Source organism: Strigops habroptila, chromosome 3 (assembly GCF_004027225.2).
Source record: "Strigops habroptila isolate Jane chromosome 3, bStrHab1.2.pri, whole genome shotgun sequence".
NCBI classification, from domain to species: domain Eukaryota; kingdom Metazoa; phylum Chordata; class Aves; order Psittaciformes; family Psittacidae; genus Strigops; species Strigops habroptila.
The window spans coordinates 22,044,038-22,062,468 of NC_044279.2; the positions used below are offsets into that span (position 1 = coordinate 22,044,038).

Below are 18,431 nucleotides of genomic sequence, written 5' to 3' on the forward strand. Positions count from 1 at the left end.
AACTTAACTCTTTTGTCTCCAAATAGACTCATACGAAATAGTGGCCACAAAAACTTAAGAAATTGGCGTGCTTGAATACTTCTATGTCTGTTTATACTTCCAACAAATGCTTTCCAATTGCAAGAAAGGCCTTTCTTAGGCAGGATCTCCACCAAGTTGGTAACTAAAAGCAATACTCTGGAGGACAGAAGTCTCTAGTCTGAACCTTAAACTTAAAATCTCTCATGGTCAATAAACAGAGGAAACAATTTTTATACATACTGTTGCTACACGCTGAAGGTCCTCTGAGATTAAATGTTAACAGACAATGAATAAATTTAGTTGCTTGCACTGAATCTTTTCTCTTGCTGGTAGCCATTGCTATAGGCTTCTGAGTTATACGCTGAAGACTGCGTTAGAAGTGCTTGCAGCCTGCGGGGTTTTAGAGTGATATCAGTTATTTCCACCCGTGTGCCTGGACTAGTACAGTAGCAATTTCTTCCCGTAGTTAGAAATTCCCATGGGTAATCTGTGTTAGAAAATGTAGGTTTCAAGATCTGAAAAGATGCCTTTTTTTGAAATTTACTTTAAACTTGAGAAATTTAGCAAAACACCTGTATACTGTCACTATTCTGAGAGATAAAGAAATGTGAGATTTCCCCAAAATTTTGTGTTCTTGCTAGTTGTACATACCTAAAGGAGTGTGCTAAGATACTGGGCTCCAGGACTGAATTACTTAGCATGTCTTGGATCCCAGTTATGAAATTAACAGGATCATAGCTGTGACAAATTTTCATAGACCATAGAAATTGAAGTAGAATGGAGACTGACAAATGCTTCCGCATTATTGCATTCTTTTATCTGCTGTCACTAATAAAAACATTTATATTTATGGTTACAGAAATTCAAGGTAGAGGCAAAAAGGTTGATCTAAAATAGAGAGTTAAAGTTTTCTCCTTTACCATCATGTTATTGTGTTCAGAAATCTCAAATAAAACTTTTGACCCAGTTGCATTATGACAAAACCACCGCTTTTTATAACATAATTACACCATATGTTTTTTCCTGTACCATTTTGATTTGGTCAAAAATCAGTAAAATAATACTCCTCATTCACAAATCAAACTGACAACTTTTGAGGCTGAAAGTCTTTATTTTTGTAGAATTTAGAGCATGATAATTAATGGTAAAACTCATGGATTTACATTTAAAACTGGATTTTGTTTGTTACTGTATGCTGATATATGTGAAATAAAATCTTAAATCTGACAAATATATAAATTGAACTTACTTTTGCATTAGATTTTTATTTTTATAAATAAAGCAGAATAGATATAATTGGGTTTAAATAGAGTGTTTAAAAAGTGCAATACCAGAGTAAAATAGACTCAAATCAACTGCATTACTTTAATGCATACTAAAACTAGAAATATTGAGGAATGAGGTAGTATATTAATAACATTTGTAAATTATACATGGTACAAAATTAAGACTCAAGCAAAACTGAGATATGAATCGCTGACTTCAGTGTTTTTTCTAAAGCAAAAACAGAAGCAGCAAGAGGTAAGACTTGAGTGATATTTAAATGACGATGTAAATATTTAAGAAACCTGAAAAAATGCATGGAATTACTTGTAAAGAAAGCTTTGCAAAATCTCACAGTGATTTGCCTCTGGCATAAAACCTGGAGAAAATCTAATGATAAATCTGACATCACAATAGGTTTTAATTGCTGTGGATCCTCGGTTAGTAATGCAATAGTCTCGCTCTCTTTTATTTAAACTTCTGCAGTGTCTTCCTTTTTTCTGCAGATATTTCTGGAGTGGGTATGTACTTTCAGGTTGTCAGATGTATTGCAGCCAGAAAGAAAACCAGTATCGATGAACAGATCTCTGCCAGAGCACCATTTTTAGAGGACAAGAATCTTCTGGCAGTAACGTTGGTAATGCTCTGCCTGCAGTTTCAAAGCCACCATCTGTTGATAACAAGGACATACAACTTTTAAGAATATTATATTGAGACTGATTAGTGACATGCCTAAGAAATATTGCTTATCCCACTCTATTTTTGATACACCTTTTCTTTTAAATGCATGGTGCAGTTCTTAGTGTGGTTGCCAGAAACTATATCAAATGGTGTCTCCTCATTATTTGAATCACAGAATCACAGAATGGTTTTGGTTGGAAGGGACCTTAAAATCATCTAGTTCCACCCCCCTGCCATGAGCAGAGACACCTTTCACTAGAGCATGCAGTCATTACTGTTCAGCCTAACATATTCATCACAGCAAATCTTGGCTCAGCGAGATGGTATTTTACACAATACTGCTCCTGTTAAATGTAGTAGGGTCAGGTTTTAAATGTTTGAGAGCTCTGAATGTATGTGTTCTCCAACTCTATACACTGTTTCAAGGAGCTATAATGAAGGAATGTGAAGGCATTAACTAGAAAAGGGAAAGTTTTTCACTCTGATAACAGCGTTCAAACTGTTGTTAGGTTCTCTCAAAGCACAGAAATGAGGCAAAAAAGAATCTTCTATGAGCAATGCAACTTCAGTTTGTTTTTCTAAAACACTCTAGTAAATGGCACGTACGGTAGTAGGAACAAAACCCCCCAGTATGACTAGAACAATGGTTTAATTCCACTTTGATACATACTACTGTGCATTTGTTAAAAGTGTTTTGCTGAAACAAATTTCTGATTTACTGTGAAGGTCAGAAAAAATGTTATGGTATTTCCAAAGCAAAATGTTTGTGGGCAGGGATAGGATTTTTTAAGGTAGTTTATGTAAGGACCATTTAGGCAAACATAAAAGCTAGTTTCTCATTTACGTTGATATTGAAGTGAAAATTATTTCACTTACGTGAAATGTTCTTTTTGCTATTTTCTGTTTGAAAAATGTTCTGAAAATGTGAGGTTCCAGCCCAATTCTAGTATTTTAAAACCTCCACATTATTCTAGGGATTTGAAAACTGTTTTCTCCTCACTTTCCCTAATTAGTTTTGCTGGTTTTATTTTTTTATTATTCTTTTGAGCTGGCATAAAGAAGCATAACCCCAGAAAAATTACATCAAGTGCCAGTTCATTAAACCACAAAAACACATCTGTCAGTTGCTGGAGAATAGTAGACAGTCAAAGTGCTTCATTTCAGTACCATTGCTTCAACATTCTCAATTTTCTTTTTGGAATGGCTGAGAAAATTGATATAATCCTCAACTTTCTCTCTGAATTGCTTTCTAAACTGGCACCATACTATTACAGAAGAGCCACAGGTTTTGTAATGATCTCTCCAAACTAACTCATGCACAAAACAAGCATCATAGTTACCATGTGGCTATTAGAAAACTCGACTCCCCCACCATAAAAGTATATCATCCTCTTAAGTTTGAGTAACAGAAGACGATGATCTCCACTGCGTTATTTGTTCAGAGAGAGAAAACTGTATAACGTGTGAGGAAAACAGCTGAATAATCATGAAGACTTCAACACGAGCAACATATGCTCCTGGTGCTTCCTGCTGTGCCAGCTAAAATGACTTACAGTTATAGATGCCAGCTTTCTGAGGGAAAAAAAAAACTGTTGCTGCAAAGATACGAAGTTCTAACCAATTCTGACAAATAGAGGACTATCATGCCTCAGCTGAAGGGTACTGGGAGCCTGCTTACAAATTATTGTGATTTAGTTGTAATTGTGATTGGCACACACAAGAAGATTGATCTCAACACAATATTTATCTTTGATTTCATTTGCTTCCAAGTGCAGCTAAAGTAAAACTGTTTTGTGAGCCAAGTAATGGGGACAAATAATTTAGCAGTGAATAAAAATTATGAATTGTAACTGTGAATTGAAGAAATGTTACTAGATAACCAAGATCCAGACTTCTCAAAACAGAAGTTTGGAATAAAACCCCAAGTTGCACAAATACACCAACTGTCTTTAAGCACTAGTGATGCACAAGCGTATATAACAACAGCAGCTAAAGGGAAGCAAATAGAATAAAAGCTGTTTATGAGTAACCATTTTGCCTGTTACCATTTTCATAATGTCTTTTCTTGTCATTTTTCTTCCCCTATCCATATGACTTGTCCTCCCACTGTTATCCCAGAAAGATTTCTCCCCTTATTTAGAGCACAGTCCATAAAAGAGCTGGTTTGTCACTCGGCACATGTGAGAAGGGACAGGGTGGCAGAAGAGTAGATGGGAATGTGGAAAGAAAGGAGGAATACATGTTCTTGGAAAAGGGTCTTTCCTTGCTGGTGACAAATCCAGAAGATTTCTGGACCTCCTACAGCAGGACTTTGTCACTGCTAAAGCAACTGTTCATACTGCTGTTCCCCAAACCAGTGCAAGAACATTTCTATAATTTTCGCCTGGGAGTATTCAGAGAGGAAAGTTGGAAGTTTTCTGAGAGTTTAACTTTGATTTTGATAAGCTTTTGAGAATTAATACCCCCCCCAAAAAATGGAATAAGCCTTGCCCTTATCCAGTATTTGAACTGCAAATGAAAAGTGAGCTGGCCAGTCATGTTCCAATCAGTCTTCGGCAAAACAAATTAAAAATTACAATAAACGCAATTGAGAAGAAAAAGCCAAACCAAAACAAACCCACCCAAAAATATCAATTAGAGATTAGGAGACAACATCTTGAAGGAGCTGATTTCTTACATGGACCTCTAGTTATGCGTTTCTAATTTCTTGTCTCTAACTGCACTATTTTTCTAAGCTTGGAACCTGAGTTTACGATGATTATTCTGCCAAAATTAGGATCCTATTCACATGCACACTGCACCCCCATACAAGATATCTCTGTTTCTTTAGAGTATGAAGTTCGACTCCTGTCTTCCAAAACCATCAGTGCCCAAAATTTCTCTTAAACCCTTCACCCCCACATCACTGTTCCCATCTGAAGCTCTAACTAACTGTTGTATACAAGGTTCTTGACTTCAACTTTTGGTCTTCAAGCAATATAAATTAAGATTTTAACTAGATATATGGGATGGGTTCTTGAAGCTATAGAAATAATCATGAGAGATAACGTAGGCTGCACTTTTACAAAAATTGGTTTCAGTAATGCTAAATGGAAACAAAGATTTATAAGACGGCAGGAATGGGATTGCTTAAAAATGTTAGGTGAACTGGTAATTCCCAGAAACAGGACAGTCAAATAAATAAATAATTCCCCACCACCTCTTACCCCCACCTTCGCCCAATTCACAAGTTACAAACAGGTATATCCATTTCCATTATTTAGAATTTTTTTATTCTTAAGAGAATAATAACTAGGAACTCTGCTCTGAAGTTTTCCTGTTGTCATGGACTTACATGTGCACGGAAGTTACTTCTGTATGTGCTTTAAGATCATCATTAAGAACATGGTTTCTAAAACTTAGATGAATTATGCAACATTTATCACCTAGCAACATGTATCACCTAGATCTCACCTGCTGGTAAATGAGCAATTTAAGTTTTGACTATTTAAAATAGTTGTTTGGATAACAATGGTGATAGCATCACCCATGTATGAATTAATTATCTTAGCTATATTAATCTTTATTTACTTACTGTATCGTGTTGTTAAGTTTTTAATGAAGATACATTTTAATTTATTGTTGTAAAAGCCTAATTTCTCTTGATTATGTTCCCTGAAATTTCTTGATTCTCAGTTCACACCTAGAGAATTGACAATGTCCCTGCTTCATCTTCCCCCACCCAAGCCTAATATCCCCAGCCATATCCTTATCCACTTAATCCATATCTCACCTTCATACTACTATGCTCGTTATCTTTTGCTGTCATAGCTGAGTTCCAGCATCCTGAGCAGGTTACACAATTATTCCTGCAGCACAGGAACAAAGGGGAAAATGATCAGAAATTATGAAATCAATACCTCCTGTAACAGTTTAGTTCGTCACTTTTTCTCAGGAAGTGCAAGAGTAACTATAACAACTCTTTCACCTGCGCAGGATCTTAAAGGATCGTTCCTGTGGCTCACTCTAGGGAAATCTCTCCCCAGAGAGATTTCAAATGGAAGGAGCCAGGAAGAGCTGATACTTTTCCTGGGCTAGTGTTACACCTCTTCTAGCTCTTCTCTAGCCCAAGATGATAACATCAGTGCATGTGTCTATATATTTTCCCCATTGATCGGGGAAAGTCTAGACATCTTGCTGAAATTCTCCCCAAGCTTGCATTTCTCTGCAGCTGGATTGGAAGACCTGCTGGAAAGCACCATGGCACATTTCCCTGTAGATCTATTCTGATCTCCAAACAAACTCTCCTTTGTTTGGAGATCAGAATAGAAAGGGACGCTAGGAGCTCAGTTCTTGTCTCAGTTCTTGACACACTATCAGACTATGGGGGTATCAAGTGCCTGGATTCCAGAGTTGGGAATATCTCATTCTCTTTGATAAAGGCACAGCCTAAGCAATTTTTCCAGAGGAAAAAATGTAGGATAAGAAATTGAAGTGATCATTAAGAAAGTATTAGAACATTTCTATTGTGAGATACAAATTGTTATATTCTTTCAAGTCACAAGCATGTGTAGAAACATGCCTCATAGAGCTGAGAGTCAAACTATAAATGTAACTGTTATTACTCGATATGCAAGTTGGAAGAAAATTTGTAATCATGTCTTCCAAATGTGTAATATTATCTCTGACTATATGTATGGCTTAGACAATATGCATATGTTTTTTCTGCTATACATTAACATTTATTTAGGGCAGTGTAATGTAATTTAAGTTGATGAGTTCTTGTCATCTTTATAAAATCTTGGTTTAAATGTTTGAGAATTCTAGAAAGAGAAGATGAAGGGAAACCTCAAAAAGACAGAGCACATAATCCAATTTGTTGTGTTTGTTAGTTATGCAAAGTTTAGAGACTCTTATCTATTGCTTTCTAGGTTTGACACGTGTAAACCTGATAATTCTGTGATGTTCCTCACACCTTTGTATGTATGGAAACACATTCAGACCCAATTAATATTTTTCCTCTGTGAATTATATGATAAATTAGTTTACATTCACATGTCTGTGAAGAGTAAAGGTAAAATTTTATTCTGTGGAAGAAATTTATGAAAATTCTGTATGTGTTCAAACTGCAGTATAACATAGGGGAATATAATACTGATTCTCCACCCCACTCCACCCTTTTCACCTTTTAAAATCTGTACCACTTAGTACAGTATACTTGCTTAAGTGTTTGCAACTTTTAGTGTTTTATGAGTTAACCTTTATTGCAGAAAATGATTGCTCACTGCCTTTCACCAAGCCCTCACCCCTCAAAATACATATCCATCCATATGACAGAAGAGAGAATTTATATTTAGCTTGCCAATTAAAGTGGATATATCTCCTTCAAACTCCTCCTGTCCTGAAAATCCTGTTTAGAGGATGTGGAAGCTCTGGGGAGCACATACAGGTTATTGACTGCTGTGTGCCTGCAGCAGTTCTGTAAACACCCTCCTTCACTTGCTGTCCAGCAGTCCTTAACAGTGCAGGAACAATTAAAGCGGGGATCATGAGTTCTACTCATCGCTTACTGTTGGAAGCAAGTTCCCTATGAAATCAGTTAATAAGGCTGCAATCTAATTAAGCTTGTCTCTTCCATCCTTCATATCTTTTTTTATGTCTAGGCAGTGCATGGCAACTAGTTTTCATTACGTGCAAGGAAAACCATTTCTGTTTGTTTATTCGCAGTAGAGTCTCACTTTTACTGATTATTTGCCAATCATTACATAGCATGTCTAGAAAAGTATCTGTGAAGCTACTTGTAGCAAATCACAAAAATGAGTTACATGCTTTCCTCTCCAAATCGTTAGAACCTTTTCATGAGGTAGTGATTTTATCTTTTTTTGACTAATCACTGAGGAGAAATAAAAGAACATAATGACTTTTTCAAGGCTATCTATTGTTCCCAGTGCTCAGGGATGTTTAAAACACAAAACACACGTGACCATCAGATTGTCAAATTTGTTCATACATTGTCATTGTAATGTTAGACAGTGGCACTGAAGTGCAGCAGGCAAACAGAAGAAGGACCTCTGAGTATACTCCATGGCTTTTTTTTCATGTCATATGGGCTTGCATACTTTGTCTGAAGAATGTTCTTGTGTACAGTATATTTTCAGGCCTAAACAATACACTTTTAAAAACTTGGATACAACATATTTGATATCCTGAACTCAAAAAAGCCTGTGTTTAGAGATAAAAAAGAAACATACAAAATAAGATACAGCATGTTAAAAGAAATAAATAAAAAGTATTCACAAACTTCTGGTTAATTTCTAAGTAGTCTTAAATAATGTGAATGGATTATTTTCAAACTGAATGAGCTGTCAATCTTTTAGATAACCTAAGTATTCATTCTTGTGTTCACTATGTCAACAGGAACTTGACTGTATATTTTCAGCAGAGCAGATTTCAGATCAAGATCTTCAAAGCCATCTTTCCTTGCTAAATTAAAATTTTTGAGCCTTTGAAATCACTGGTTCGAATCCTATATAGGATATGGGATTTCATGTTGATTATCTGCTTAAATATAATTTTCACGAACTTTATTTATTAACTTTTCTACGTAGTACAAATACCTATGATATAAAAGGTTCTTTGGATTTGGACATAGGTGATTAATGTGGGCAACTCCTTCAGAATAACAATTTCATAATGCATTGATTTGCTCTGTATTCCCTCCGAAGGAAAAATGTCCCTGTAGGAAATAGCAGACAGTATATGGTTCTCAATGTGAAGCATAACTCACTAGTAAATACAGGAAAAAAGTCTCAAAATAAGCACTTTCCAATATGGAGACAGATGGCCACATCACTTGGCAAGCATTCAGCTTTTATGCCTGAGATGTTTAAATTATGTTTATCAAACAATAGAAAGGGATAAAAATCAGGGTAGCCTTAAATTTATCTATAACAGAATGGCAGGCTGCTGTAGAAGTGTCCTATAAATAACAATAAACAGCTTTTGAATGAAAGTCAATAAGGTAGAAAGAGAGTTTTTCTACTGGACTGTAGAAATATATATATCTATTTTTCTTTTTCTTGTAATGCAATGTGTTGTCCTCTTTCCTAGCCCAGAATTCAAGATATTGTTTATATACCTGGCACAGTGTACAATGATCAGAGGCAAAACCAGATGGCCATATTTTTCCTTGTCTTGTTTATTTAGGTGATGGATAGATGAGTCCTAACTTTACCTATCAATCTGACTGTAATTATTCATGTTCTACGGTGAATGTTTGCACACAAATATTCATGCACGTGTACACACACACACATACAAACAGAGAAATAAACTGACTCTTTCTCTTTCTTCCTTAGGCTTAGAAAGAATTGCAAGAGATTCAGCCTATGAGCAAGAAGGAAAAGTTCAGTTTGTAATTGATGCAGTATATTCAATGGCCTATGCACTACACAACATGCATAAAGATCTCTGTCCTGGATATATTGGTCTGTGCCCAAGGATGAGCACAACTGATGGTAAAGAACTACTTAGCTATATCCGGGCAGTAAACTTTAATGGTAAGTTACATGTACTCTTTTTCCCCTCCCTTTTCTTTTTTAAATATTTCAGAAGTGACAAGACGTGTTTTCTTCTTTATATAGGATACTTTAAGGCACGGTGGAAAACAGGATTAGAAGCAGTTCTCATTTAATCAGGACTGTGAGTTTTTCCACCTGCTTTGAAACTCCAGGTGTATTTTTCATCTGAACATTAAGCTGCTCCAAAAAGAGGAAGATGTTAAAAATAAGAATCTGTTGATCAAAATATTCCAGTGAAAAGCTGCTATTATAGAAACAAGTTGAGGACTCATGCAGTCCTATTGACAAATTAAAATCCTTTGACAAAAGTTGCTTATGTGTTTGCAAGAGAATGAATTGAAAAAAAATACCCTTTGAAAATTGTTTTCTTCTGAAATTACTGTTAATTTTTTTACAGAAGTGAATAGTGAGTTTTCTTTCAATTTGCATATTTAAACCTCAATTGAAACACTCACTAACAGTTCTGGCTTCTCTTCCATCTCATTGTCTTTGACTCAGTGATTTAGTGAGCTTTAACAGAACAATAATATATATTTTTAAGCAACACTACAGAATATTCTCTGCATCTGGGATCTGCCTGCTGGGGAAATGTAGTTACAGATGTTTATGCTGTCAACAGTAGAGACCAAGAAAGAACGGGATTAATTTATGACTGTAGAATTGAAAAAGGTAGAACATGCATGATGGTGAAATAAAGTTGTTGAAAACTCACACTGTTTAATTAAAAATCATACTTATTGTAGACTGTATTTACCATTATTTTACAAAGAAATGGAACAATGTTGTTTTCTGTGTTTTGGTTGGGTTTTTTCCCTACTTGGTGGTGATTCGCATACTAGACATGCCTTCTAACTATGCAGAGATAAGCACTGTCTATCACAATTTATTCCATGACCTCAGCTGCCAGCCTTTTTGAAAAAAGCACAAGGTCATTTTGAATTTATCTTCCAAGTGGAAGCTTTTTTTGCTTTAGGTAATATACCAGACTATTTGGTTGATATGAATGTTGGCTGTAGTTCACAGGTGTTTTTTTCCTATGTAATTTTCATGAAAAGGGAATCCCTGTCTCCAGGAATGTAAAGATGGAAGGAGTTTAAATGATTCTTTAGTGACTTTAAAGAAAACCTGGAGCAAATTATGTTGCTGGCAAATGGAAACTGTTTTTATGATGACAAAGGTAAGGTTTGCAGTGACAATTATCTGCATTTCTCATAAATATTCTTCTGGGTCTGTGCTGTTAAAGCACAAAGTGATCTATTTTCGTTTGGTGAGCATGAAAGTTTAGCATAAAAAGTTACGTTATGTTGTACATTTTATATGAAACCTTTCTCTCCCTAGATTGTTGTTTTTCATCAATACCTGTCATAATTTCTCTGGCTGACTCTATGTATTGCAACAAGGGGAGATTTAAGAGTAGGATGAAGCATTCTGGACACTAATGAAAAAGTAGCTGCTTTTGAACTAGTGACTTACTGAAGTAGAGGTAAAAAATAAATAGAAGAAACAATTCTGGGAGCTTAACTTTCTGTCCCATGGGATACATTAACTGTTCCCTATACTGATCTAGTCCACATTATGTAATAATGCACCAATTTTTTGGGTGTATTATATGCCCAAAAATTTCCTTTTTTTTTTTGGTATCTGTTGCGAGGCATAAACAGAGGATGTTTTTTAACCCTTTGCCTTTTCCTATTAATCCAAAATTCCTGTCCCTCAGGACAGCAATGCCACTGTGTCTGACTTGGTTTATAGAGATGGATATTTACATAGATTGCTAGACCTCCTGTGCTGGGTGTTTACAGTAGTGCTGTGTGTCAATTTTGAAGTGCATCCTAGGTTCAGTCATTAATAATGTAGTATATTAAAAGTAAACTGATATATGACAGGAAAACCTTGGCTTTCACGGCTATGCAAGGTAGCTTTTTTCTATACTAACAATCACAGGGTCAAAGCATTACTGAAGTATGCAGGGACCTGTGAAGATCACCTCCTCCAACCCTGCTCAGATCAGGATCAGCCAAATCAGGTTACTTAGGACAATCTCCAGCCAGGTTTTAAATATATACAACGATGGAAAATCCTCCAAAATTCTCTCTGAGCAATCAGCTTCAATATTTGATCATCTTCTTGGTAAAAAAATTTTTTCTTATGCTTAAACAACTTTTCCAGTGTTTTAGAATTAAGCAATTGCTCTTCAAGATGACAATGATAATTTCTAATATCAAGAAGTAACTGGCATTTTTAAGACAAGCAGTTTTTCTTTTTATTCAATATCAGTTTCCCTTCATGATTCTATCCTTATGTATGTTAAACCATCTTCTCACCTCTCCGAATTCAGTATATCCTTCTTAGCCAAGGTTGTAATGAGTGGGTGTAAGTCCAATTAATATTCTGTCACATTTAGCTTAGGGGGTTTCACCTCACAAAGTATGACCTGTATTATGAAGAACATCTGTCTGCCTTATGGACGGTACTTGCAAGGGTAAGAAAACATATATATTTCTGTTTATTGGAGTAACTGTTTTGCTTTTGATTGCAAGTTATGACTTTGGAATGTTTTTATTTTTGTTTACTCTGTTTAATTTTACTTACAAATAATAAAGATTTTTTTTTTCCCCTGGAGTATTCATCTGTGTAATATTCCATGACACCTTCGTGACTGAAGGGCGATTATACCCACTAGCACACAGTGCACTGATGTAATTGATACGACATTTGTTTCTGCTTAGATATTTTTCTACCAGTTCTATGCTAAATACAGAAAATCTCAGAGTTCAGTGTGATTTTAAAGGGGATAAAACTTCTTGATTTGTAATAGGAATAAAGAAATTAATTTGTATATGATATTTGAGTTACTGCTGAGTGTAGTCTCCTGTTTGCTATTGCCTGTGTTTTTCTTAAGACAGCTAGCAATGTATGGTGTAACATATTTAGTTCCCTGTGTTCTTGATGGCCACTACTAGTAGAACATAACCATTCCTTATGGCTATTTGGTCAAAAAATACTTATAACATTCAGAAGTTCCATGCTCCTTCTTTGTTTTTCTCAGGCAAAAAGTGAATTTTGTCACCTTACGGTTTTCTTATTTTAACAGAGGCACCACATTTGAAAGATTTCACTACCAGATTGTGTATCTAAATACACGCACTAGTATAATTGTGGCACAATTCAGTATATTCTCCTGTCAAATTGCTCTGGTATTCTCACTCTATTTAACTTCATTATTCTGTCTACAAAATAGGCAGACATTTTCTGAGAGTTTTTACCTTGGCATTTATCTGCTGAGTGTTTCATGAGAAGTGCTTTGCTGAATTCACCATAAATGCGCATCATTTAACAGAAACGGGAATTGAACATGCATTTTTTTCATGGATGGAGGTGTTTTCAAAGGTGGTTTTGGTTTGGTTTGTTTTTTAAGAAAAAGATTTATCTTTGTACTTCCTTTTGAATAAGGTTGACACATGGATACAGTGATAAGACTGATCAGTGCCTCCCTCCCCAGTTGTCCCACTACTAAAGGGAAGATAAAAATGTATAGTTAGATTCCAATGATAAAGAATGTTGCTTATATTGTGTGTAAACCATTTCATATAGAAGAAAGTTCCCTCTTTCTATATATGTAGATTTGTAGCTAGTACAAAGTAGCTGAGTTTTGCCTACCTATTTGTATTTATATTTATATTAATATACTGTAGTAATTCCAGGGTTAAATATCAAGAAAACGTCACACGCTATAACACAATATATTTACAGATATTACGATGAGTCTTTCACTTAATCATAGAGGTAAGAGCAGTTCTTGACTTGTACTTTCATACATGCAAAGAGACATTGTATTTGCTTTGATGGGCTACTTATCCTGTGAGTGAACAGGAATACTTGCTACTTTGACATCTTTTTAAGTGAGCAGGGTTAAGTGAGAAGGGAGCAGTAGGTGGAAGTACTGGCTCCTCTCTGTCATCAATGCTTAGATAAATGTCTGCTTCTGCAGGAGGTCACTGCAATACCACCTCCCCCTCCTTGTGAGGAGACTTGAAATTAATTCTGAGTCTGACTGCACAACCTTTTCTCTGGTCTTCTCTGGGAAAAAGTAGAAGAATTATGTTGCTTGCTAGGGTTTTGTGCCAAATTTACAATTGTGCTGAAACAAGTTGCCTAGAAAGGAGTGTCCATCCTTTGACATATTCAAAACCCTGCTGGACATGGGCAACCTGCTCTAGCTGAGCATGCTTTAAGCAGAGAGGTTGGAATAAGTCCAAAGGTCCCTTCCCATGTCACCATGCTGTGATTCTATAGCTCTAGCTGGACTTGAAAGAAAGAAAAGTATATCACTCACCTTTGTTTTACGATATTAAATGAACATATGTTATCTCTACTCTGTTCTTCTGGAACTAATTTAATAGTCTGAGTGGACTAGTAAACCTTGCTGTTGTTTGGTATTTAGATGTGTTAATTAAATGCTTTTGAGAAAAGATTAATCTTGGCTACACACACACAGACACAGGTACATGCAGCATCAGTCCCATTTAAAAAAGCAAACATGCAAAATTTCATCCTGAAAGAGAAGAATGATACCAGAGAATGAGAACATAAGAACAGAAACTAGCAGGCAAACTCAAAATAAGGTGTCAACACTTGTAAAATAAAAATTAATGATTACTCTATACTTTTTTTTTTTTCCTCCCCTGAGAAAACACTACCTATAGAGGACAGTTTTTAAAAACAGGAAGAATGAGGTTTCTTATGGAGAATTTTGAATCCTCCAGAGAATCATTATTTTGGAATCAGCTGTTTACAAAATTCATCTTCTCCTGTTATCTTTTGAAGTTGCTAAGACATCAACCTGTGCAAAACTCTCCTGACTTAATATTCAGCTCAGACTGTTTTAAATGTTTTCTTGAAGAAAGCTGACACTTCTCTACTCTTTCACTGAGTACAAAATTTGTATTGTCAAATCATTATTTCTCATTAAAACAGAAGCTTTAAAATAGTGTCCTTTGAGGCTGGTGAATTTTGACATTTCTTAAGGCATTTGGCACAATAGAACTAAATGTCCCACTTAAAATGTACTGGAGCTATGCTTCGAACTCAGATTTTTAAAAATCCAACTCAAGTCTATGGCTACTGACAAATTAAAAAAAACCCTTTTGAAATAATTGGAGTTGGGCATATCTGTGACTTATAAAGGTGTGAGTTCCTATTGTCAGTTCATAATTTAGGGGTTTGTACTATCAGAAACAGCTAGCATCCTACAAGGCCACTGGTACCATATTCTGAAGGGGTTGAAAGCTATGTAAGTATAATGACAGATAATAGCAGCTGAGAAGGTCAGATGGGGACAAACAAGATTAACAGTGAGTTGGGAAGGGCTGAACTCTTCTGACCTTGCTAGGATTCACTGTGGTAGCAATTCTAGTTTCACTAATCTGTACTCTGCTAAAGAAATACAGATACTGCTTTCAGCTGCAGAAGTGGGAGTGGAAGGGGGAATGTCTGCAGCAGTTTTATCAAGATCTGTGATGCTTGTTCTGTCCTAAATTAATCACATGACATAATCCCATGTGGTATTTTAAATCTTGGTGGTACAAAGGAATGTTTGAAAACATGACTGAAGCTTAAACTAACATAGAACTGAACTCATAAAATCCCAGAATTCAAAATAGTTCATTCTTTTGATGTACTTTTGACATGGTTTCAGAGGTGTCTAGTTTGGTTTGTGAGTGCACTGAGGTTATAGCAGATCATTTGTAATAAAGAGTCCTGATATCTAGTTTCCCCTTTATGTTAAGAAAGGAGTTGTTACCTCTAGTAATTTATTATTATTGGGGATGAGCAGGGGATGATTTAAAATCAGTTCTTCTTTGGCATGCTAATTATTTTAATTGAATTAATCCAGGTGGCTATACCAGAAAGTAAAATTGCACAGTGGTCTGAATCACTCTTAATGGATTTAAGTAATGTATGGTTATAATATAAACATTCACAGCAGGCAAAGCTTGGAGCTGCTATGATTCTTAGTTACCTCATGAATCCCTGTGATTAAAATCAGAGGTTATGAAAATGCTGGTTGTGATATTAGAAGGTAGAACCTAAAAGTATGTGCAATTTATAAGCATGCATTTGCTTACGTACAGATCTTAAGTACTGATTAATTGAGCAATATAAGTGTTCCACATACAAAATTCATGGTGTAGAACATGACTGACGTCAATTTTCTGTTTTGAGGAACAAGGTCTAATTCACAAAGTATTTTAAAAATGAAAATGTAAAGGAAGGTGATAAATGATTTACCCTTATTATCCAATTAATTTGAATTTGAGTCTCGTAATAGGTGAGGATATTCAGATATATTAGACTACAGTTTTCTTAATCATTTTAGAGCAGTACAAACTAACCCTAGCCATTCTGAGTGAAAAGGTATCTGAGTGCAAAGAAACTGCTTCCGTACTGCATGGGTTCTTTTACGTTTTATTCAGTGTAAGAAACATCACAGCTGCGGTTCTGCAGCATTTTTAAACCTTTCAGGTATCTTTATTACCTTTATTAATAGCAAGAAGGTGTGCCACTTGTTTTGAGGAAAAGAGTCTCTTGGCAAGCTTCCTAATTGAAATGTTAAAATTTAAAATATCCTCTTAAATCTATCAAATCAAGTAAAAACCTTTGTAGAAGTTATTAATTTTTCCATGTGTCAGTAACCCATTTGGTAAGACAACAGTTCTGCAAGCCAGCAGGACAGTCATAAGGGGAAATTAATTGCTTTTTAGTACCTCTGTAACAGAATAATATGAGCCTTTTTCATTTTCCTACAACAAATTCTACTTAAAAAATGACATAGACACATTAGAGAAAATATCAAGGGGGAAAAAGGCAATAAGGATTTTATTAAGGGTATTTGGTAGTAGAAATAAGCTGCATTTATAGTATATTCATGTAAAAAGAGATCTAGCTGGTAATGGCTGATAAGCAATAAACAGAAAATAGAGCACTGCAGGGAGGTCACTGTCAGTGAAATTATGTTGACAAATCTTACATTCTAAGGAGGAAAATAACCATTTCTTTATGTTAAAGGGAAAGACAGTGAAATCAGTTAGACTTAATATTCTAGGGCAGGAATTCCAGGGAGGAATGAATAAATTTACAATTAGCAGACATTGCAGACATCATCAGACAGCACTGTTTAGTTTTTCTACTCGATTGTTGTAGAGTTGTGGTATTCAGTTGTAATCAACCAAGTTCAGATCTGTAGTCAAAGCAGTACTGAGTTCGAGAGCAAGTTAGACATGTTAGACCTTGTTACCTTGTTAAGATTGATGCAATCTTAAGCAAAACCAGGGAGAATCCAGGCAAACTAAAGAAGACATCCAAGAGGAAAATGGTGGGATTCAGTTCATCCCTCAAAAGCAAATAAGTTTCTCTCAGTTTCAGTAGCTGGTGAAGTCTACAGTAAGTATCTAATTCTCCATATAGCCAATGGAAAGGCTAATGCCTCTAAAGTCTACCAGAGAGCTAGCCTATCTATTAGCATTTAGGGACTATAGCAACTCATCTACTTCTGTATTTTTTTCTGCAGGCAGCTATAAGTCAGAGAGATTTTCTCAAAGGCTGGTTAAAGCATTTCTAATAGTATGAAATATTAAAAATGTGGAAGATGATAGTTTATCTTTCTTACAAGCCTCTCTAATTTACTCCAGCAGAGGAAGCATTTGCTGTTATTCCTGGGGATTAAGATATCCAATAATTTTGGCCACACAGCAGGTTATGTTTTATGCTGAACAGATTGGACCCAAAATATTGCTCCCTGTAGTCTTAGCCGTATCTCTCCCTTGTAAGCTTGAAATAAAATGGATTTGATGCATAAATTCCTGAGGCATTCTGTTTTAAATAGAGAAAATGTTTCTGTCAAGTCTCCTGTTATCTCTATCATCAAAATTGAATATTTGATATTTAAAGGTAAAATAATTTTCAGTAAAGATTTTAGTGGATTCTGTGCATAGCACACTTTCAAAGTGATGATATATTAGTGAGGCTTCCATATTAACATTTTCAATTTGTGCCAATTTCTTTAGGTTATTAACTTTTATAATTACATTAGCATTTAATAAAAAAAAAAGTAGGAATATAGGATATACAGAATACCCTTTATTAGTTACACTTGGAAGCCTAAACTCTTTTAATCCAAGTCATAGGAGCCTACAAAGCCAGATGGATTTTAAAATGGTCCTTCTCTCTATTACTTACAGCTCTATTAACAAATTATCAGCTTGACTGGTGCTCTACTTGAAAGCTTAATTTTAGCAGTTTTATTTGCTGGTAGTTGAATTATTTATGTAAAGGTTAGATTATCAGAGGACACAGCTACATTTCAGAGTATGAAAGTTTGGATGTGTTTTTAACTACTGTATTAAAATTCACACACCAATCATAGCTTCCTCCTTAGACCCACCAATTACAATGGGTGAGGTTTATTTTCTGACATGATTAACTTTGATGCTGACTTGCCTAAAGTTTAGGAGTTCAGCTGAAGGGTAAAAGGGCATGGTACAGTCAATCTCTGTTAAGTTGAGGGGAAGACGTTTATGTGTCCAAACAGTTCCATGAGGAAATTGGAAATATTTAATATGGCAGTGCTAGCTCTGCTTTGAGATGAAGGTGGTAGAAACACTGGAGCTTAGTCCTGCCCCCAAACTTTTCATATTGTTCTGGCACGTGGATGTTTTTATTTCACATTCTGAAATGAAGCAGTGCTATTCAGTTTACTGAAATATTTCTTAAAAAAAAAAAAAAAAGTTTCCTGTTGATCATTTAGTTGAAAAATGACAATCCATCAGCTAACTGGGAAAATGTAGAAATATTATGTTTATCAACACTAGGTTTATAAAATTCCAACCATACTATGATCGATAGAAA

General features: G+C 35.3%; 1 protein-coding gene across 8 annotated transcripts in view; it reads left to right on the forward strand.

Annotated features, from left to right (window-relative positions):
* GRM8 (glutamate metabotropic receptor 8) overlaps window positions 1-18,431 on the forward strand; it is a 358,348-nt gene that overhangs the window by 224,183 nt on the left and 115,734 nt on the right. For 7 of the 8 annotated variants that reach the window (XM_030480296.1, XM_030480300.1, XM_030480299.1 and 4 more), the window contains one exon: window positions 9,303-9,503. In XM_030480296.1, the coding sequence (XP_030336156.1) occupies window positions 9,303-9,503 (201 nt within the window). Of the gene's footprint in view, window positions 1-9,302; window positions 9,504-9,587; window positions 9,736-18,431 lie in introns of those variants that run through there. The other variant, XM_030480301.1, reaches the window with a different exon arrangement.